We start from the raw sequence: 24,471 nt of genomic DNA on the forward strand, positions 1-24,471 counted from the left end.
CATAATTGTTGAGATTTCTACCAAAACAATATATAAGAATACAGAAATAGATATAAGAATGAAGTTATCTTCTATCAAGCCAGACATTAAAGAGATTTGCAGAAATATGTAAAACATTGCCACTCTTCTCACTAAATTTTAATCGTTTTGGAATGTCATTTATGTTAATTTGATAGGCTTATTGTTTTAATGAATAAATATTTTAAAACTTAATGTTAATTTCAAATATAATAAATATTAGTAGTTATGACCTATATAAATATAATCCTCAATAATTTTTAAGAGTCTAAAAGGGTCCTGAGGCCAAAATGTTTGAGAATCACTACTTTAGAGATTGTCTATTCTAACTTCCACATTTTGCCTAAGTGAGAAAAAATGTTGAAATAACTAACTCAGGGTTACATAGTTAACTGCTGTAGAACTGAGACTCAACCTCAATCTTCTGACCTCACAATTGTTGTCTTTTCTAAAGATGAATATTTAATTTCTCATAATAGTAGGTTCTGTTAATGTGGTTTAAATAAAGAAAACAACCTAATTAGAATACATTTCAAACATAAGGCATTTTAAGATCAGTATATTTTATTATATTTTATAATTATATATATTATATTTTCTGATATATTTGTATATACATATATATATTCCTGTTATATAATGATTATTTCTGAGCATAAATCAAATGTGCAAAATCATATGGTCCTCTTAGAACAGCTATGTTTATATTTCCAATGAGTTATTCATTAAAATATATTTAAAAATCTTATGTCCCATAATGAAATTGTATTCTCTTCTTACTGAAGAGGATAGTTCCTTCATCTCATGGGAAGTCATGACATTGAAGGGAGCTGTTATTGTTTCTTTCCATAATAATATTAATGTTTGAATGTTGTTACCTGTTAAAAAATTCCAAGACAGTCTCATAGATTGGAATTGTTTGAACTTTGAGGTTTAGTTGGAGGTAGACCCAGTATAGCGTTGTTTTTAGAAGATCAAACTCACTGAAAGTAAACAACCTGAGAGAGAGAGAGAGAGAGAGAGAGAGAGAGAGAGAGAGAGAGAGAGAGAGAGAGGAGAGAGAGAGAGATTATTTAGAAAATCAGATCCCTATTAATCTATTCATACTTGAAACCATTCCAGGGGAGAGTATCACTTACTCATAGAATTTCAGACTAGAAGAGATCTTGGGAATCATTATACATCACCACTCTCCTCTTCACCCTCCCCTACTTGGTCCCCCATCCATTCTCCTATGCCCTTCCATATTACAGATGAAAAAAGATATGTCTAGGTGGTTATATTCAATAAAATGTAGGTTCCTTGAAGACAGTGTCTGCTTTTTTGGATCATAGTACCTAACTTGGAATCTGAAACTTATTTTTTTGTCAAAATAAGTTGAATTGAGTAATTTGATCAATATCATACAGATAATGATGAGATCTGGGAATTATTTTTTCTACCTTCACCACACAGCTTATCCTTTCACACACTTGCAAATGCAGACTAGACAGAGTAAAACCATAGGGGGTGGCTGTGGAGGTACTTAAGAAACCTTAATGGTAGAGAAATTCTCATTCGAAAGACTTAAAATTATTTTGATAGTATTATTATGTATAGTATTAATTTAATATATATTTGTATTTTAGTATACAATTATAATTATTCTATTATGGAATTATTTCATTATTATAGTGCTATAATAGATTAAATTTTAGCACCTACCTAAGAAATCTTGTTTTGATAAAATCATAAGAATGGTCAAATTGGTCAAACCCTTGGACCATCAAGCCTATTGTTGCTCCAATGGGATTGTTAAATGGAATAATGATTTATGTGAGGTTTTATGATTTTATTATTTTATGATCATAAGCTCAAAAGATCAGGAATATTCAAGACTCTCCCCTCATCAACTTCCATTTCCTTAACCTACTGTGACTCTTTAGTATATGGATTTAACCTAATTGTTTTTGAACTGATTCATATTCCCTAATTGTAACTGATGGTCTCCTCCTCTTCTGGTTTGTTCTACACATGCCCATTGTTCACTACTCTGTTAATACCCCTTTTATCTGCCTCTTTTGGTGGCAATGGTGACTAAAAAAGACTGTGAAAAATAAATCTGTTTTCAGAAAGGACAGTGGAAATATTGTCACCATCTTATGCTATTTTTGGCAAGTGAAGAATGGGTTTTTGCTGGGTATCTGGTTTTGATGTCATCTGCTGGTGCATCTGGATTTGACCTTGGTAAGAAAAAACATGCAATAACATTAAATAAAGGAAGAGGAAAATCCCTGCAGAACTCAGTACTGTGCTGTTCCATATAAGAGGGATTTTTAAGATTTAAAGCATCAAGAAAACTGTCAAATGATCTATTCCCTTCTGTGGTTTAAATTAAATTGCCCAAGTTTGAGTTACGTAAGTTTTTAAGTAAGGTTTGACATGTCTCTCACTAAACAAACATATAAATTAAAATCCTATTTCAATTTGTATTTTAGAGAATAATTATTTAAGCAAGACTTTCTGTTTGGATTACTGTATTGGGAGCCAGTGGATTTATGTGTATATCTGGAATAGCCTCTTTGTAGGAAATGATAGACTGCCAAGATGACACTGATATTGCTGTTTAATAGAGAATTTGTTGGCCTTGAGATTATAGAAGGACAAAAATCACAGATCAAGATCTAGAAGGAAATTCAGAAATCTTCTAGTCCAAGTTCCTACTTTTAGACCTAAGGAAGCTAATTGACTTGCCCAAGGTCACACAAATGGTATTAGAAATGAGATTTGAACTCAGGTCCCCTGATTCTTTCTGCTGTACCAGAGGCTATGTCCTCTAAGAACAAAAAAGTCTAAAAATAAATTTAACTCATACAGTTCAGTTAAAAGATGAGATCCTTTAACTTTTATCCCTCAGAGGCTGAAACATCACTTTCCTCCAATCCTTACTCTATCCCATCTTACAAACAACCCAATAGTGATAGCTTTCCCCAATGAAACAGCATATAAAGTCAAATGTGGGATATTTTACTATATCTTAATGACACTCTCCCCAAGCCAAGGTTGATAGTTTAAGGTTATAAGTTGGGGAAATGACCTGCTTACCTAATTAGCAGTAATATGCCAGGCAGTATGTATATATATGTATATACTAACATACACAAAATATAAAATAATGTTTTATATGTATTTATTTACCATGAATGTTATGGATGCTGGTTATAACAATACACATTTTAGGTATACAAATTTATAAAAAGACTTCTTGGTTAATCCAGTTATCTTTGAAGTGGTCTAACTATAGGTACTGGTTATTACAATAATATTTTATTTTAGGCACATTATAGGAATAGTGAATCCTGGCAAAATTCTGTCTTACTAAAGGGATGACTGGGAAATATCTAGAAAGGGAAGTAGTGATAAAAAAGAATCTAAAACAATGAAATTAATTTGAGTTTAAAATTATTTTAAAGTAAAATGTAAATCTTATACTTGATTTGAAAACCTTATACTTGATTTGAAAATCAGCTTCACCAGTATGAGATGGGAGTGTGTCTAAGCAAGAGTTCATTTGAAAAGATAATTATCTAGGTTAGGTATCAATAGAATGCAAGGTCAATATAAGTCAATAGAGGTCTATGGTAATCATAATGTGATTATTAATGTGATTATAAGACTCCATTGAGAAAGGCATAAGCCCATAGATGAGAAGATAAGTTTGCTGCTATACTCTGCTCTTGTTAGACAAAGGATTAGACAAAACTTATTTCAGGTCTCTCCTAGATTCCCTCAGTTCTTAGTACTTGTACTATATTTATAAATTTGCTGAATTTCATTAGTAATATATAGGTTCCTGAAGGTCAAGGGTTACTTTACGACTCTGTATCCCAGCACCTACCAAGGTTTTAGATTTGTTCTGCTTGGCCCTCAAAGGGAGAACTTGAAGAAATGAGTAGAACTTGCAAAAAAATACTCTTTATAAAGTAAAAATTTGTAATTGATGAGAGTTTTTGAGAAGCAGGTTGGATTGTTTCCACTTACTGGAGACCTTCAGGAAAATACTAGATGACCTCTTTCAAGGTGCTTGACAGATTCTTGACTGACTACAAGTTGACAGATCCTTTCCAGCTCTGAGAGTCTAGGACTTTTGATGTTAAAGCTTTACTTTACTTTACTGGTTTCTTCTGTGTAAAATCAGATTATAAAATTCAAAAAAATGTTTTGGGGGGGGATGGAATAGAGAGAATATATACATTGAACTTAATTACTGTAAACATTTTAAATATTATAATTTATATTTTCAAATATAGATAGAAATTATAATTTATTGTTAATGATTAATGTTAGGTTTCTAGGAATTTTAAATAATACAAAGAAGGAAATTAGTTAAATTCAATATTTAATCAATTTAAATTAAATAATTTTAGAAATCACAACAGAATCCAATTAAATCTTTCCTTTTAAAAAGGTGGTGGAGTGAAAGAATGTTTTCATAATAAAGCAATGTGATATGGCTTTTACATATTCTTGATTGGAGTCAGTGAAGACCTGGGCTTGAATCACACCTTCAGTACTTACTAGTTATGTCATTACTTTGCCTCTCTCCAACTCAATTTATCCATCTGGAAAGTGAGAATGATAATATCTCTAGGGTTCTTGGGAGGATAAAATGAGATAAAATATATAATGTGCTTCATAAACTTAAAAAGCCAAGTAAGTGTTGACTGTTTAACAAAAGTGAAAATAGGGCCCCAATTAAGGGATGGACTGATTACTCTTAAAAACAGTAAAAGTTCACTAGTGTTTGGTCTTTAGCTATGTAGTCTAAGACAAACCAATAATATGCATCTTTACAATAAACAGGTTCAGAAGTCATTAAAAATCTTAAAGGATCCTTCTATTATTAAATATTTTAGTTTGGTCCGAAGGCACATAAACCTTACAATCTGTGAGTCAGGTAGATCTCTAAAAATTAGAATTCTGAGTATTCCTATGGTGAGTCTCTAAGATGAAGGGGATACCAGCTTGTCAGAAATATATTGTCTCAGGTTGGAAAAGGAGGAGGTCAAAGTTGGACAATTATAGTGGAATCTGGTCATGAGTGGTTCCTGTAGTTCTGGCAGTCTAGGTGAGACAGAAAGACCCGATCTTGAAAATAACAACAATAAAAATAATAAATCTTTTAAGTCACTTAGGTAAATCAAGGCTCAACTGATAGAACACTTGGACTCCTCTATCAAGCAGGATATTTATTTTCATAATTAATATTTCTCCTGGTGTTCATACTACTTACTGAAACACTAAGAAATAATTTTTTTAATAAGTGGCATGGTCTTTTAATGAGTGGTATAGAGTTTTCCATGGAGAATGAGAATTGGCTAAGTGACATCTGGAAGAGTTTTCTCTGGTCTTGTAATTCCATGAGAACTAGGAGTTCCAGTGAAAGACATCTAAGAAGAAATGTAACTAGGCATTGGAAGTTTATACCACAAAATAACCTAGAGGTGACCTCTCAGAAGAAAATTAATTTCAAACTGAATATCCAAGTAAATATGGGAAAAACCACTGGAAAAGAAGTTCCAGAAAACCATACATATTTTGCTTCAGGCTGTTTACAGAAAGGAGAACAGCACCCACCCACCCCAAAGGAATAGAAGCCCATGCAACAAGGAGTGAGGTGGGGTGGGGGAGAAGCCAGGTGACTCCTACATGAGTTGAACAGGGCCAGACTAGCATCTAATGGAAAAATAGAGGGATAACCTACTCAAGAACCCACCTAGTCCTTAACACCAAATACTAGTCACCAAAGGCCCAAGTAGTCCTGAAAGTAGCTTGAGGCCATTTCATGTCCCTCAGATGGAATAATATTACTACATTATATAAGGGAATTTGGATTATTTGATCCAGAAGGATGATGGGGAACTAGTGTGGGACCATATATACCCAAATGTCTCTGTATGATTTTATAAGAAATCAGGGGTGGATATTTCTGGGAAGGTACAGTGGAAAAATGATGAGCTTTGGGAATGGATGACAATAAAATCTGCAAAGCATTTTACATTTATTATTTCATTTGATCCCATGAGATGGTGCTAGTATTAGCTTCATTTCATAGAAGAGGAAATTGAAGTAGTCAGAGGTTAATAAGTGACTTGCCCACGGTCACACAGATAGTAAGTGTCTAAGGCAGGATTTTTAACTCAGGCTCCAAGGTCAGCAGTGCACCACCTGGCTACGTGTAGGGGTTATCTGGAAATATGGATTAGGTGAATGAAGAGAAAGTTTCACCTCTAGAGCATCTTCATACAAAGCCCCTTTTAATCTCAAAGATTTTTCTTCATAGAACAAATCTGTCTTCTTGTAACTAAACCACATTCCCCCATTTTTGCATCTGTACCAATCTGCCAAGTTAAGTCAAAGAATTTATTAAGGGTTTGCTATGTATTGGTAATTATGCTAAGCACTGGGAATGCAAGAAAAGGCAAATTCAGTCCCTTTCCCTCAGAGAGCTTACATTCTAATAGGGGGCTGGCAACATTTCAACAAAAAAAGGTATAAGCAAGATACACAAACAGAAGATGAAAAGTAAACTCAGAATGGAAGACTCTTAGCAGGTAGAAGATAGACTGAGAAAGGTCTCCTGCAGAAAGTGAAATTGAGCTGAGAATTTAGGGAAGTCCAGGATAATAAATGCTGCATCTTTATTAAGGACATCCAATGTTTTTTAGCAAATCATAAGATTCTTCTAAGGGCTTCTTGAGAATCTTTGCCCCCTGCCCTTCCTGATGACATTACAGCATTTCTTAAACTAGGTTTTTGTAGATCATTTGGATAAAGGTATGAAGATTTTGGCTGGTATAAGCTTTAGTCATCGATCTTTATCTTCCCATGGGGGTTGGCCACTTCAACCCTAACTCATCTAGGGATAGGTGCTATTTACGTGAATGCTAAAGTTAGTTTGTAGTCATTTTGGTACTCACTGTGCAGACAGAACTTTGGACCAGACAAAAGGAGAAAGGAGCCAGTTTACACAAGACAGTCAGATCTACCCTAGTTTTGGAGACGAGACGCTAGACATTTCAGTTTCCTGGCCTCTTTTCCACCCTGCTGTAATTTTGAAATTAATTCCTCTTCCTACCTCCAGTTTTCTGGGTTATGGTGAAATGCTTTTCCTCTTCTCCCCATCCCCCACTGCTCTTAGTCAAATTCTACCAGGATACAACAGCACACTCTTTCCAAAGGAGTGGGAATGTTTTGAAAGTGCAAGGAAGACATGTTTATCTTTAATCCAACCATTTCAAAACATTTTCTTCTCTGCACCAGACAGAGAAGATGTATTGATGTATTGAACAGTCATCTGTCAGCATCAGATCTTGGATTCTGAGTTAGTGAGGTCTTATTTGATAACAAAGCATCCTACAACAGAGAGAGCGAGAAAGAGAGAGAGAGAGAGAGAGAGAGAGAGAGAGAGAGAGAGAGAGAGAGAGAGAGAGAGAGAAAGTATGCTCTGGATAGCCCATTAAATATGAGAGTGACAAGTAGCCACCCTGTTTGTTCCTGGAATCTGTCTGTCATTCTGGAACTGGAATTGACTATTGATATAACTTTACATCTGTTTTGCTGGCGATTAAAAAAAAATTGAATGATTTTCATTGAAGGGATGTGAGGAAAACAATTATTTCAAATTTCATACCTAAAATTATAGTAGGATCCCAAATGGAATTCAATTCATACTTTCAAAATTCATTCCCCCATCCCCATAAATAATATTCTTGGGAATTTGGAGTGTTTGATCCAGGAGGAGGAGGGGGAGGAAGTGGCAGAGCACATACCCTAAACTGTCTCTACACAACCTAATGCATAATTAAGGGCTGGAGACTTCTAGTTAAGTAAATTGGAAAGAATGATGAGCTTCTGGGATGGTTCTTAGAAAGATGCCTTCAATGTCTATCCCTGGAAAGAATTCCACAAAGATTCCCAGATCCTCTCACTAGCTGCCCAATTTTGGACTAGTCACTTAATCTCACTTCCTCAGTTTCTTCATCTATAAAATGAAATTGTTGGACTAGATAACCTATACAGTCCCTTCCAGCTTGCCCATGACTGCGATATGTTACATCCTCTCTCTCTCCCTTCATCTACACAGAGGGGAAAATATGGTCTGGGGTTTCAAAAGAGAAGAGTATTTTTCCTTTAATAAGCCTGAAAGAGATACCCAGATTCCCTTCTATTACCCTACCATACCCTAAAGCTTTTAGGGAATGAGAGTGAGGGTGCTAATACTAGCAACTCCTAAAAACAGCAAAGTAAAAATTTTCTTCACCACCCACTATCTAGTTCTGCTGTATTTCTCTCTCTCCCAAAGGAGACACCCACTGAGGGTCATTTACTGACCTCTGGGACTTGAGCACCTTCTGGAGTAGCTCTTGTGGTATTGTCCGGAGATAAATCTGCTTCCCGATCAGGGGAACCAAGTTCATTTCTAGCCACTTCTCACAGGCCTTGATTAATAATTCTTCCTTATACTGATGGAGACAGAAAAATGGATTTGCCAAAGCATTTATGAGTTCTGGTCACCACCTTGTGGCGAGATATAGCATTTACCAAGCAATTAAAAACCAGGTGTTTTGTCGAGCTCACTAACAACACAGGTGATAATTTTTTTTTTCAGTTAGCAAACACTTTATTTTCTCTACTTCTCACCTGCCCCTCCTACCAGGAAAAGAAAAATCAAGCCCTTACAATAAATCTGCACAGTCTAGCAAGCAAAGACATTACAAAAGAAAATTTAAAATTTTTCTTTTCTTTTCTTATGTAAGTAAAAATTAAATATTTGAGGTAGTTTTTTTGAAAGTTCTATACATGTTTTACATTTTTCTATTTTTTTTTAGTTTTTTTTTGCAAGGCAAACAGGGTTAAGTGTCCAAGGCCACACAACCAGGTAATTATTAAGTGTCTGAGACTGGATTTGAACTCTTGACTCCAGGGCTGGTGCTTTATCCACTACGCCACCTAGCTGCCCCTATTTTTCTATTACTTTTAAAAAAATCTAGACAATCAACAAAGCAATATATCAAATCCTGATTTATAGCATTCATTGATTTTAGAGCTATAAAAGCTCATGTTGAAAATTTAACAATCAGCTCTCCTGAACCAGTATGAGCTGGCCCCAGCACAACTCTAGATGTCTTCCAATAATATCTCCCCTATTAACCTCACTGACTGTCTGACTTTCCCACCAGTTTGTATCCTTCAGTAGGGATGGAATAACCGCTGACATCTATGTTACATCTTTTGTTTCAAAGACTTTTACAAATATCCTTTGCCATGGTCTTCATAACCACCATAGCAAGTATTATTATCCATGTCTTATAGATGAGGTAACTAAAGATCATGGAGGTTAAATGCCTTAAATAAACTTGTAAATGGCACAGTTGGGATTCTGGCATGCTGGCTGTAATGATCTTTCCATTAGCATCTTAACAGTGGTGTTCTGGTAAATATTTAACAACTGGCTTTCCAAAAATCAATGTCCATGCAGAAAAAAATTTACAATCAGCTCTCATGTACTCGTTATGAGCAGCCCAATATACGGATAAATTTTTGAAGGAAAAATAGGTTGGAAATTTTTAGAGAATGGTGCATTTGATAGCCTATCTTGGGACAACTTGAAAATACTAGGAAGAAGAAGAGTTCTAAAAAAAAGAAAAAAGTGATGGCATAAGAGAGGGGGATGTTCTATAGATAAACATTCCCTATTTGGAAATAACTTTGGACTTTAGGAATCTGGAGATCTGAATTTGAACCCCAGTGCTGCCACTTTGTGTCTTTTGAAAAATTGCTGCTCCTGCTTGGCCTCAATTTTATTAAATGCAAAAATAGGAGGTTAAACACTAGATGATCTCTCTATTATTACTTCCAATTTGAGTTCCAAAGTGGTCCATTAAGATCTTGACAGCCTAAAATGACAAACTAAATTGAAGATGAAAATTAATGAGGACATATGAAAAGTTCTACTGATTGCTTCAAAAAAATCAGTTGCAAAATCAAGGGAAGTTAGATAAGTTGATGTGAAAAAAAAATCCTGATGTGGATCAACAGGATGACATAGTATCTAAAATGAGGGAGTTAAGAATCCTGTTGTACTCTTGTCTTAGTCAGACTGTCTGGGAGGGATTTGTACTGTTTTGGATGGTAAAGGGAATTTTGGTTCAAGAATGGGTTGAGCTAGACAACCTCTGAGATCATTTCCAACTTTTTAAACTATGTTGTTGTTTTTGTTCAGTTAATTTCAGTCATGTCTGACTCTTTGTGACCCCATTTGGAGTTTTCTTGGCAAAAAATACTGGAGTGATTTGCCATTTCCTTCTCTGGCTCATTTTACCGATGAGGAACTGAGGCAAATAGAGTCAAGTGACTTGGCCAGGGTCAGACAACCAGTGAGTGTCTGAGACTAGTTTTAAACTCAGAAAGATGAATTTTTCTGGTTCTAGGCTCAGCACTGTATCAACCCTGCTATCCAAATTGCTTTCAAAGGCTAAATAAAAACACATTCATCAGCTATTTGTGTATTGAGAAGAGTTAATGCTAGATGTAAGAAAAGCTAAGACCCCAAGATGAGTTACCTTGCAGGCAGCCAAGTAATAGGTCTGAATGGTACAAGGAGAAATTCCATCCTTCATTAAGAACACACACCTAGAAATAGAGAATCAAAAGTGTTTCTATTTTAAAAGAGTCCCAGGTTATTATTTAAATTTTTTAAAGTTGATACAGCATGGTGGGTAAATAAAGAGGCAGCCTTGGACTCAGTATAACCTGGGCTAAAATGTTACCTATGAAAAATACTGATTGTTCTCTTAATGTCTCTGGAAACTTTCTACATAAGATGTTGAAAAATTGCAGGTGTGGAGATGGAATTAACATTCTGGACATGTTGAGAGGATAGAGGGTAGGGTGCTAGACCTGTCAAAATTCAAATCTTGCCTCAAACATTGGCTAGCTGTATGACTCTGGGTAAGTCACTTAATCTCTTTCTGCCTCAGTTTCCTCATCTATAAAATGGGGATAATAATATCATCCTACTTACCAGCATTGTTGAGATGATAAAATGAGATAATATAAGTAAAATTGCTTTGCACTTTTTTGAAGTTCTATATAATTTTTATGTATTTCTCACTGAAAATTCTTTACACCAGTGAAATCACAGAGAGATGACTGTGACAAACTGGGCAAGTCATTTCACATCTCTCTAATTCTAATACTATCTTAGAGATGGTACAAAAAACTAACTGAAGAAAGGAAACAGATATGAAAAAGATTAGTTCTTTGGAGGACTTGCAGGAAAAAAAATGTTAAGTTTTGTGATGGCTACCTCAGTAGACATCTTGCTAGCTAGACAGACAGTACTCTGTCCTTTCAAGACTTTCTTAAAGTCAGAAGACCTAAACTCAAAACTTTTAAGCCGTGAGACCAAGAACAAGTTGGCTGAGTCTCAGTTTCTTTATCAGTGAAATGGAGATCATAAAATTTGCACTAGTTATCTAACAGAGAAAGCATTATTTGATGTTCCAAAGAATCTGGAATATTGTCAATATAGTTATTTCCTTCAATGGTGCACAATACATCCATGCCTTTTCATGCTATGTCAGTCTTGTCCACATCTGATTATAAATCTTCCCAAGTCCATCCACCCAATGTGCTGGGGACATTCCTCAGCATTTCTTTGCATTTTGAGGACACAAGTAGAATATCTAGCTCACTCATTATCCTTTGTTCTTGTCATATGACCATACTATTTCTTTTTTTCCATTATATATTTCGATGACATCCTTTAGTTCACTTCTCAGTAAGTCTTTATCACTAATATAAGCAACATATTCTTGACCATCTCACACCTTTATATTACCTTTTTGGCAGACCATAACTTTAGTATAATTTCTTCTTAGTTTTAGATACACAATAGAATTCACTCTTTTAGCTTTTTGATATGTCTCTCTGAGGAGTATAAGTGAGTCATCCTTTAATTTAGTCCCAATGTCCTTTTGTCCTCTGGTTTCATCAGTTCCTTAATAATATTTCACTCATGTTTCAGGAGAGGAAACTGAGGTGAAGCAACCTGGTCAAGGTTCCAAATAAATACTATATCATTCCACTCTTGCAACAAAGTCATAGGGAAAGAAATTTGCAAATTCTAAAACTTTATGTAAATGTGAATTATGAATTACTCACATGTATTCTGGAAAACAATGCAAAATAAGAATATTTACCCATGAGATCTTTATAAAGAGATTAAATATATGCATCCCTTTATACACATTTTTGTATTTGTTTTTTCTGACAATCCTATGGGATAGGTGAGATAAACAATAATCTACCTGTCTCATCTTTGGAGAATCTCAGGATTGAGAAGGTAAGGAACTTGTCAAGGTATATATAGCAATGAGCAAGACTAGTATATACAGGCAAAATATCTAAAAATGGAGACTAGTGCTCTGGACACCATATCAAAGGGTATCCTCATGGTAAAAATGAAACATTGGATAACTGTTGAGAGTCTTAGATTCTAGTGACATTTTTAAGTAAAGAAAAAATATCCATCTTATGTGCTCTGCAGATAAAAAAAAAACCATTATCCTGTACTTTCACAAGAGAAGTGGAATTATAACACTTATATAATTTTCTTATCTTAACCATTCTTGGGCTAAGGGTGGTTACTAGTTCTTCAAAAGACAACATAATATAAACAAAAGAGGAGAAAATAAATCAGAGGCATTGCAGTTTCTGGGAGCCTTCAACAAAACAGAGTTGATATCATTAGCCTTGTTTGTAAAAGCAGCTTCCATAGACTCATGGCCTCTCCCCCCAACCAATTCCAATTTTCTAACTTTATAAGAAATCAGATAGCATTTTACCATTAAAAAAGAAATCAATGATATAATGAATTCATGCCTTACACAAAAGGATATAACATAAGGAATTTATTACCTTCAAATTGTACATCTTTGGTATTTGTATACATCTGTTAACATCAATGAGGGTACTCATATGAATGGTGAAATTGGTGAAATCTGAAATCCATTTTCAATTCCTCACCCTGTTTAGCTTTCATCTTTATCTTCCCAAAGATATTCCATAGGAAGTCTGGTCAATAGGCTAGAGACTTTCTTTTGGGTCTTTCAATACTACATGAGTACCAACAAAGGTCTTTAGACTGACTATAAGTTAGTCTTCACACTCAATACATGACTGGTCTACCTGGACCAATTTATTTGAAAAACCAAATAAATACCACTTAAATGATGTTTTTTTAATGCACATAAATCCTCTTTAGTAATCTGCAACAAGTTATTTATAACAAGCTTAAGTCTCTCCATTGCCTTTTAGTTTATCTACAATTTTGATTCTTTAGAGATTGTGGATGAACTAAAAGGTAAAGGAAATACTTAAGCTAGGTTTTTGTTTTAGGAAGTAGTTTGGGACTGTTGGTAGGGCTAATCTATTCTTTTCTCTTCCTCTTCCTCATTTCTAAGCCCAACATACTGCCTATCAACTGTATCTGTTTAAGGTATCTATGTACTGATTTTAGACTCATTGCACTGTCCACCAAGCTTCTTATACATAGGAAAATCGACATTACTCATTGTCTTTTCTCTATGGAATATTACATGAAACTTTTTTGAGTGATTGTATATTTCACTTAATATTTTAGGATAAAATGCAAGCAACCCAATGTTATCCACAAATAAGAGCATTAGGAGAACTTCATCACCTATTAGGAATCCTTTTCTTTAAAATTTGGGTTCTAGAAGATATCCTCCTTGAAGAACTGAAGAGCTTAGGTAAGCATATATCTTCCTGTTTTCTGCCTCATTGACATAAATGGAAGAATGTTAAATCAATCAATAGGGTTCCAGGAAAAAAAATGGAAGTTTCAGTCATTCTCAGTTAAGGTTTTCTTGGGAAAGTTCTCCAGTTCATTTTACAGAAGAGGAAACTAAGGAAAACTGGGTTAAGGAAGATAAGTCTTCTTGATTTCAACACTAACACTATTTATTATTCACTAACACAGTTTGTATCCTAACACAAACAGCTAATTAGTTGTATAAGGTTACTATATTAGCCATGGGTCATTTCTCTCTGTTAAAAAAATTTTAAGCTGACAAAAAATGTAAAATTACTAATGTTGGAAGGGCTGACAGCAAATAGGCACATTGATGTAATTTTGGTAGAGCCAGGAATCGGAATAGCCATTCTGTATAGTAATATGGAACTATGTCCATAAAGCTGCTAAGATAGTACACACATACTTGGTGGTCCAGCAATATTTTTAGGACCATTGGTCTCCAAAAATTTAAAGGGGAAAATGATCCATATATACAAAAATATTTATTACAACTCTTTTATGGTAGTCAAAAACTGGAGATTATGTGGATTCCCATTAATTGCTCATGGCTGGACAAAGTATAGAATATGAACATAATGGAATGTCCTGAGGAGCTAAGAAATGAAGAAATAGTCAATTGCAGAAAAACCCTGGATTACCTACCTATATGGATTAATTCAGAGTTCATTGAACAAACCAGGAGAATAGTTTATATTAACAATATTGTAAAAATGATCAAGTTTAAGAGACTTAAGCCTTCTGATTAACATAATAATAACCAATCACAATCCCAAAAATCAGTGTTAAATAATGTTGCTAATCTCTTAGTAGAGGGGTAATGGACTAAACATGTAAATCTAGACACATAGTTTTAGGTCATTAGGTAGTAACATTTGACTCTGCTTATTTGTTACAAAGGTTATTTTAAATTAAAACCTTTGTAACAAATATGCAGAGTCAAATGTTGCTACCTAATGACCTAAAATTATGTCTTAATCTGCATGTTTAGTCCATCACCCATCTAACAATACATAAAATTATTTCATAATATCAACATATTTTATCTTTTAATACCATAATAATTCAGACTTCCAAGATAAAATTAAGAATGTTAAAAAAAGATCTAGTCAATTCCATTTTGTGTATTTGCATTTGTGTGTGTGTGTGTGTGTGTGTGTGTGTGTGTGTGTGTGTGTGGTGTGTAGGTATGTGTGCATATGTAGGTCTGTGCACTTGCTTGTTTTTCTACTCTTTGTAAAGAAAAGTATATTCTGAAAAATATTGATCTCTTTTGTTTCTTAATACAAAGCCACATTTTCGACATTTTCAACATTCATTTTTTTTGTTTTATATATATAAAATTTATTGTCTAAATACACACAATGGTCATTTCTACCAATCATTGTTTTGCAAGATTTTGAGTTTTATAATTTTTTTCTCCCTCCTTCAATATCCATCTCTTATTGACAATTGCATATTCATCTTTACTATATTTTGTAGTTTGCATTCAACCTTAAAGTTTAAGCTTACTGATCATGAAACCCTGAAAAATGCAAGTCTTTCCTGTGACAGTTACAAAAGGCCTTCTTTTCTGTCCTCTCCTGCAATTTAACCATCAATTCATTCCAATTGAATTCCAGTTCATTTCAGGAGCAAGGGAAGACTAGTAGTCCTGGGGTGGCTAGGTGGCGTAGTGGATAAAGCACCGGCCTTGGAGTCAGGAGTACCTGGGTTCAAATCCGGTCTCAGACACTTAATAATTACCTAGCTGTGTGGCCTTGGGCAAGCCACTTAACCCCATTTGCCTTGCAAAAAAAAACCCTAAAAAAAAAAGACTAGTAGTCGTGATAGAATTTAGAACTAGTAGGGACCTTAAACTCCATCCTAACCAAGCTCCTATTCCATTCAACAGATGAGGAAATAGACCCAGACAAAGCCCAAGGCCATAAACATAATAAAGAACTGAGTAAGATTTTTGACTCCAAATCTCCTGTTCTCCAAATGTTCCTATTGAGACACAGAATTATAAAAAGCACAGAATTTCGGAAATGGAAGAGACCTCAGAAGCTCTTTAACCAAACCTATATCTGAAAAAGAATCCTTTTGACAATGTACCTGAAAAGTGGTCATCTGATTGAATTAGGATGAGCAGTAGCAGCAGGATTGGTAGCACCAAGTACTGCCACTTCTTATGGAACTCATCAAAGTTTTAAAAAAAGACCATATCCATGCGTTTGATCTTCACAAGTACTGCAAGGCAAGTACTGTTATTGTATTCATTTTACAGATGAGGAAACTGAACCTGAAAAAAAGTTAAATGACTTGTCTAGGTAGATATCTGATGTAGGATTTGAACTCAGATCTTCCTAACTCCAAATCGTACATTCTTACCCCTTATGTCATATAATAACTTTCAGAAGTAAAGACAGTTTATCTCTTTCACATTTGGGGGGTTAGAGGTGTGCCACCTCCATGATCTGATAAATCCATGTAGAATTTTTTGGCCCATCATTTGTAACAGAGAAGTCTGAGAAGATAAAATATGTTGATATTATGGAATACTAAACCTATATTTTATGCATTTTTGAGTTTCAAAACTTTTTCTGTGTTGTCTGCTGGTCTTTCATGTGTTATCTACAGCTTTTGCAAAATTCACCCAAAATTCCCATTTAGTTTCTCATGCCAACCCACGATATATTCAAACTGAAATGGGGAAAGTTGTGGAAGGGATTAATTCACTTTTGCTCTTATTGTCTTCTTTTTTTTCTGAATACATGAACTTGAAACAGACAATTCTCCCTTGGACTTCCTGGGGAGGAGGTATTAGGAGGAGTTTGATTCCCTTACCCTTTCATCCAGTAATTAGGCAGCTCTTTTCACATGGCCATAAAAGCATTGCTGATCTAGAGGAGACTGAGAATGGATTCCAAGTCTCTGACAGTGATTTCTGTTTTGTCTTCATGAACACAGGTGATCAAATAGCAAGTATGAGATAGATTTTTTCAACCTAGGCAGTTTCCCTGGGGACTCAAAATATCCAGAGTCACTGAAAGATTCTGCTAACTGGAAGCTGGAGGTTCTTTCTTCAACTCTCACCTTTTTCTTTTAAGGTTTTGCAAGGCAAATGGGGTTAAGTGGCTTGCCCAAGGCCATACAACTAGGTAATTATTAAGTGTCTGAGGCTGGATTTGAACCCAGGTACTCCTGACTCTAGGGTTGGTGCTTTATCCACTGTACCACCTAGCCACCCCTAACTCTCACCTTTTTAAGAGGATAAATTGTCCATCAGTCATTCAATCTACTTTGGTCATTCATTCTACTTTGGTCATTCATTCTACTATTGCCTTTTTGTAATGTACTAATTTCTAATTAGGAATAATAGATAGGTGCTATAAAAAGACAAATTTATGCTTGACATGAGCAAAGCAATCAAAAAGTAAAATGAATGGCCAAAGAAGGGAGCCTTGTTAGGCTTCTGTCAAGGCCATTTTGAGGGAATGCTTGTACAAATTCAGCCTGGAACAGATGATCTCTGAAATCCCTTCCAAAACTAAAAATCTATGATTCTAAAGCCTGAGTTCAAATCTTTGCCATACCTCCCACTTAAATCTATGTGATTCTGTCAAATTGTTTAATTTCTCTGGATCCCAGTTCTCTCATCTGTAAAATGAATGGAGTTGGATCCAATAACCTCTAAAATCCCTTCCAACTTAAAATATTAGAAGCCCTTGACAACTCCAGATATTTTCTTTTTAGATTAGCCATGATTCTCCTAAGTTTCTAACTTCTTTATTTGTTTTCTATTTTTTTCCCTTATTAGGCTAAACTCTTTGGACTGATTTTCTTCAAAACCAGAGGGTGTTGGAATCAAGATGGTGGAGTAAAGGCAGGAACTCTCACAAATTATCCCCCAGAGCCCTCCAAATACCTTTAAATAATGACCTCTACCCAAATTCTAGTGCGTCAGAACCCACAAAAAGTTCAAGTGAAATAATTTTCCAGTCCAAGACAACTTGGAAAATCTGCAGAAAGGGTCTACTACACCAGGATTAGAAAGGACTCATAGTGAACCAGCTTCAGACATCCAGGAACAACCCACAGGGTACCTGAGTCCCTGGGGGGCACCTGGGTCCATGGCAGTAGAGGCAGTTATCAGACCTCTCAGTCCAGGGATTGCCAAGGACAATTTAGAAGGTCAGCAGTCCAGCCAGTCCAGCACAGGCCTCAGCACAGACCAGGGAATCAGGAGCAATCTTGGGGAGCCACTCAACAGCAAGCTACCCAAAAACTGCTTCCAGTGCTCAGCCCAAAGACAATAAGGGGGTTGGAGGTGATTGCAGAGGTCTCTTTGCTATTCCTGAGATCTGTGGCTTTGTGGCTTTGTCCATACTCAGATGCAGGTTGCAGTTTTGAACTTCAGTCTCAGGAAAAATGAGTTTTACTGCCATGGCAGAGCAGGGTCCCTCCTCATAGTTCCAGGGCCGGGGTGGGGGGGATACTTGTGATCACCCACAGACCAGAGTACAGGCCAGGAGAGCAGTCAGAGATTCTCATAAGACCTTGGAGGAATTGAGGTTCCTGGGGAACCTGGTTTCCCTGAAAACACCTGCAAAAACCCTCAAAAGCTTGGGATATTACATCCTCCATTGGAGGCAGAGCTCCACCTTAAAGTTAAAAATCAAATCATAGACTGTGGAAATGAGCGAACAACAGGAAAAAATCCTATCATATACAATTACCTTGGTCCTTTGGAAGATCAAAATACACACTCAGAAGATAACAAAGTCAAAGATTCTGTATCCAAAGCCTCCACGAAAAAATATAAATTGGTCTCAGGATATAGAAAATTTCAAAAAAAAGATTATAAAAATCAAGTAAGAGAGGTAGAGGAAAAACTTGGGAAGAGAAATGATAGTAATACAAATAAATAATGAAAACCAAGTCAATAGATTGGAGAAGATATTACAAAAAATACTGAAGAAAGTAAACTTCTTATAAACTAGTTTGAGTCAAATGGAAAAAGTGTCCCAAAAGACCAATGAGCAGAATTAAAGCAGAATTAAACCAGATGAAAAAGGAGATACAAAAACTCTGAAGAAAATAATTCCTTAAAATGTAGAATGGATCTAAAGGAAGTAGATGATTTTGTAAGAAATCAAGAAATAATAAAAACAAAACAAAAGAATGAAAAACTAGAAGAAAATGTGAAGTATCTTATTTAAAAAAAAAACAACTGGCCTGGAAAACAGATCTAGGAGAGAAAATTGAAAAGTTATTGAAGTACTTGAAAGTCATGATAAAAAAAGCCTACATTTCATTTCCCAAGAAATAACCCCAGAAACCTGCCCTAATATTCTAGAAAGAGAGGGTAAAATAGAAATTGAAAGAATTCACTGATCACTTTCTAAAAGAGATCCCCAAATGAAAATTGTCAGGAACATTATAGCCAAATTTCAGAAATCCCAAGTCAAAGAGAAAATATTACAAGTAACGAGAAAGAAACATTTCAAATATCATGGAACTACAGTCAGGAAAACACAAGATTTAGCAGCTTCCACATTAAGGGCTCATAGGGCTTGGAATATGATATTCCAGAATGCAAAAGAGCTTGGAATAAAACCAAGAATCAACCATCCAGCAAAACTGAACATACTTTTTCAGGGAAAAAGAGGGATATTCAATGAAGCAGGGGGCTTTCAAACTTTCCTGATGAAATGATCAGAGTTGAACAGAAAGTTTGATCTTTAAATACAAGACTAAGGTGAAGCATAGAGGGAAGGGCAAATCATGAAGGACTTAACCGATTTTGAATTGCTTATATTTCTGTATGGAAAGATGATTCTGATAACTCATATGAACCTTCTCATTTATAAGTGCATTTAGAAGGAAAATATATAGATAAGTTACAGGAGGGAGTTGAATTCAAAGGTATAATATATTAAAAATATGCAATTAATGGGCAAGAAAGGAATGTATTGGGAGAAAGGGAAAGAAGAGATAGAATGGGGTAAATTATTTCATATAAAAGGCAAGAAAAAAAAAGATTTTGCAATGGACTAGAAGAGAAGGAACTTGAGGGGGAGTGAGTGAGCTTTTATTCTCATAAAAAGTGACTCATAGAGGAAATAACATATACACCCAATTGGGTATAGGAATCTATCTATACCATAGAATTTAGAGGAAAATGGGAGAGGAAAGGGGATGGGGAGAGGGGAGAAAGGATGAGCAGATGGAAGAGAGAGAAGATCATGAGAGAGGGTAGTCAGATACAACACACTTTTGAGGAGGGACAGTGTGAAAGGAGAGAGAATAGAATAAATGGGGTGGGTGGGAATAGGATGAAGGAAATACAGCTAGAAATAGCAATTTCGCTGATGGACTTAAAATAAATACTACTATCCATTCCAAAGAAAAAACTGATAATGTCTAAATATAGACTGAAGCACAAAAAAATCCCAAAAATCAAATCACCAAAACTGGAGGAGACATGATTTTCATTAGTTTAAAAGGAAAGAAACATCTCTGTATCAGGAGATCTGGGTTATAGTAACACCTTTATTAGTTACTAACTTTATGAACTTGAGCAAGTTACTTAACCACTGAGGGGTCCAATTTCCTCTAATATAGTTTGGGAATAAAAAAAGTTTGTAGGATGTATTTCACATAGTTGTTGTGAGGATCACCTTAAATAATGTATGCAAAGTTCTTCATAATTTTAAGATGATTCACAAATATGAACTGTTAGTGTATGGATTCTATATTCCTTGGAATCTTTCACAACTGTGTAGGCTCCTGTTGATAAAGACTGCGACAGGCACCGGAGACAGAAAGATGACCACAATGACCTCTAATGTTTTTTCTAGTCCTAACATTCTGACTCACAATAAAGGAACCTAAAAACATTCTCCCTGGGACATATTTGCTTAAATGTCATCCAGATATTTATCTAGTCAAGAGACCAAGGTGAAAATTCCCACATTGCTGGATGAGTCACTGGAATGACACCTGGTAACCCCCATCATAACTATTTCATGAACTGGATACCTGAGCTGCATTGAAATCAGACCCAAAGGGATGCAGTTTAAATCCTTACATTTGGTGGGAGAGTTAGACAAAGTAACCCCTAAGATATCTTTCAATTCCAAGATTCTGTGACGCTCAGATTATATAAGCAGGACCAGGTGTATCATTTCTTTTCAGCCTCATAAACTAGGGCTTGCTGCTGTCATATTTCTATCTATCTAATTCCCTATATTATCAGCTTTCCCAACAAAGATAAAACACAGCTCACCTCTTGGCCCATGTCTGCCCCTTTCCTCTGACCTTGAACTATTCTTCCACAATTTATCAACTGATTGTCATATTCCTAGCTAATGAAAAATTTGCCTAGATCTTAGGCGAATCGGTTCACTTCCCTGGACCTTAAGTGGACTATATAATTTATAATGTTTCCTCCTATTTTAAAAATAAAAAAGTAGAAAGGGAGAAACCCACAAGAAGGTCATACATTGAAAGGTACAGGGAACAAACCACAAAATTAAGATATACTCTCAAATTTCAGAAGGATTGGTTTCTATAATGATAGGTAAAGGACTTGTACTCTATCCACTGTGCTACTAGCTGTCCCTCTATTCAATAGAGAGGTTATTTAAAACAAAACAAAATGTCATCTAACTCCTCCAATGTGCAGAATATTGCAGTGGGCAGGAAAGTAAAGATAACCCTTACCTTTGAGAAATTTAGAGTCTATGAAGAAAGCTGACCATCATAGATGGAAAAGTCACTAATTTCCTATGAGATTGAGATATTCATTATTTAAGTAAATAGCTCATAAAATGGCAGAATAAAAGAGGAAAAGAGGCATCTCTTTTCCTTCTCTATCTAGAAAGAGATAAAATGTTATCCATGGCAACTTTCAAATGTTTCACATGTGAACTATGTAAAAATATGTGAAACATGTAGCCATGTATAATACCACATATATATGCTTGTTTATGTATACACACTTATGAATTACCTATTTGCAAACTGTCTATAATCACCAACTACTTTAAAGGTAGTGTATGAAGAATGATTGTGGAGACTCTTTACACCTCATATTTGTATAACAGTTTTCCAAATTGCTTTCATACACATCCCTTTTTATCTTCAATAAACTCTTGAAACAAGTGGGGTAGAAATGATTAATCCCAAAAATAGACAAAAAATATGGTCTAAAGAAGTCAGATTCACATAATTAGTTAATGCAGAATGGAGCACAGATCCTAGATCTCATGACTCCCACACCAGACTCTTTCCATTACAACTCAATGACTTTACACACAAACTAAAAATAACATCATTGCCTTCCTGTCTCAAAACACTCTAGTCACATTTCAAATAGCATTTCAAACTGACTTGAATGTCATCTCCCTATGACCACAATTCAATTAAATCAAGCCTGTGAAATACATGTTCAATAGTAATAGCTAGCATTTATATAGCCCTTTAAGATATGTAAAGCTCAGCTTACAGAACTAGTAATATCTTAGACTAGTTTTGAACTCAAATCTTTCTGATTCTATAGCACTGTGCCACCTAGGTGCTTAATGAGTTGAATTCAGATCTAAAACATTTCTGAGTCCCTTCTGTTTAAAGATTCTTCAGCAGCAGAATTTACCAGGTAGCATCTAAAAGAATCAAGTATTCCAGTCGTTAGTCAATTTGTATGAAGATATCCTCTTCCTTTCTGGTCTCCATCTAATCTCACCTGCATTTTCAACAGTCAGAAGTGCTATATAATATCATCCCAGAGTCTTAGTTATAAAGGTTGTCATTTAGGGCTCATAAAGAGGGAAGGTTAATAAGTAAAGGATCGGAAGCCATGCATCCTGTGTAAAGACCCGACAGAGACAGAAAGACTTGGATATATCCCACCTCTTACACATACTATGTGACCCAATTTGGCAAATCACTCAAGTTCCCAGTGTTCACCAGGCATGGTGGAAGAAGTTTCCTCTTCTGGGAATTCTCTGTATTAGTGATGTCATAGGTCCAGTCCCTCTCTATATCCCTAATGAGCAAGAGACTTTTAGGCAAAATCTTGGCAAACAGGTTCAGTTTGATCAATGGGAGGAATAGAGTGTTATCTATGACTCAAATGAAAAAAGAATCTTCCACCTAAAAACTCCACTGATACCTGAAATATCTTTAGAAATGAATTCATTTGGGGAGGCTAGGTGGTGCAGTGGATAGAGCATCAGCCCTGGAATCAGGAGTACCTGAGTTCAAATCCAACCTCAGACACTTAATAATTACCTAGCTGTGTGGCCTTGGGCAAGCCACTTTAACCCTGTTTACCTTGCAAAAAACTTAAAAAAATGAATTCATTTGAATTAATTTTCCCCTGCTAATATGAAAAAAATTCAGGTATAATAGAATTAAATTTTTTAGATGAGGAAACTGATGCTAGGAAGGAAACTCAACATTAGCTTGTCAATGACTGAATATGAACCCATGTCTTCTGTAATCTAGGCAATGCCTTCTATTTTTTCCATCTAATCCTCCATAAAATTATAAAAGATCATCATCAGAAGAGACTTTAGAAATTGTCTGGTCTCACTGTTTCATTTTACAATGGGGAAACAGGTTCAAAGAATTAATTTGATGAATCTCACACAGGTAACAAAGACTGGATCTGAAGACTAAATCAATGCTCTTTTTACAGCATTATGCTTTCTTATCTGTCTCCAATCTTCTCTAGATAGCTTTAGGAGCGGAAAAGGGAAGGACCAAGGCATTAGACATTGCCCAAGGAAGACAAATGAGCCCCCTGCACTTCTGGAGTAGCATGACGGCAGAGGGTGGGTGCAGGAGGCAGGAAAACAAGGTACAAAGCAGAAGATATTAAAGCAGGATCCCATATTAAATTTTTGCTGAGGGCCAACCCTACCAATGTTTCCTTACTTTTTAAACAGACTAGGGAACTGGAGAATGTGTGCAGATGCCAAAACGCCCAGGACATCATCTTTATGCACCTCTGCCTCTTTGCAGTATAGATTCTTCAGGGCTGTGGCAAAGGCTGTAGGAAGCAACAATCAAAGAGAAAACTGCTTCAGCATGAGGTTTCCTGGTGACAAATTCCTCAACTGCCACCATCTAGGGACCTGCCAGGAGGCTCAGATTGTCATTCACTGGCCTCTTCACCCTAAGAAGAACAGCAATGACCAACTGTCCATGAGCAGTGTTCATTGAAGTTGAATTTAGATCACTTAGTCTTATTTGTAAAGCCAGGTCAATGGAAGAGAGTAACTCTGAATTTCTCTCTTGCTATTGAATAAGTGCTGGAAAACAAAGATGGTACAAAGAGAGTAACCCAAATATATATATGACATTCCCTCCAACCTTGATTTGAGATTTCATGCTGTGATTTTACTTACTAACAAGTTATTTGAGGTGCTTAAATAATCAATTCTCCTTAAATGAAGTTTAAAATGTATTTACATTGTCTCAAATTTAATAATCCAGTAAGCAGCATCATTGTGAAGCTCTGGTGTATTTAATGTTCCTTGGGGAATATGAGGGTGTACCAAACTAGTTCAACCATTCTGACA

The 24,471-nt window shown here is 35.5% G+C and overlaps 1 protein-coding gene across 5 annotated transcripts in view; it reads right to left on the minus strand.

The window, feature by feature from the left end:
• Positions 1 to 24,471, minus strand: part of BTBD16 (BTB domain containing 16) — a 111,073-nt gene that overhangs the window by 57,884 nt on the left and 28,718 nt on the right. For 3 of the 5 annotated variants that reach the window (XM_074233476.1, XM_074233473.1, XM_074233478.1), the window contains exons 7-10: positions 23,825 to 23,939; positions 10,623 to 10,692; positions 8,392 to 8,522; positions 897 to 1,016 (exon numbers count right to left, since the gene is read on the minus strand). In XM_074233476.1, the coding sequence (XP_074089577.1) occupies positions 897 to 1,016; positions 8,392 to 8,522; positions 10,623 to 10,692; positions 23,825 to 23,939 (436 nt within the window). The remainder of the gene's footprint in view (positions 1 to 896; positions 1,017 to 8,391; positions 8,523 to 10,622; positions 10,693 to 23,824; positions 23,940 to 24,471) is intronic. The other 2 variants (XM_074233474.1, XM_074233477.1) reach the window with 2 other exon arrangements.

This window comes from Macrotis lagotis, chromosome 4, assembly GCF_037893015.1.
Source record: "Macrotis lagotis isolate mMagLag1 chromosome 4, bilby.v1.9.chrom.fasta, whole genome shotgun sequence".
Classification (NCBI taxonomy): domain Eukaryota; kingdom Metazoa; phylum Chordata; class Mammalia; order Peramelemorphia; family Peramelidae; genus Macrotis; species Macrotis lagotis.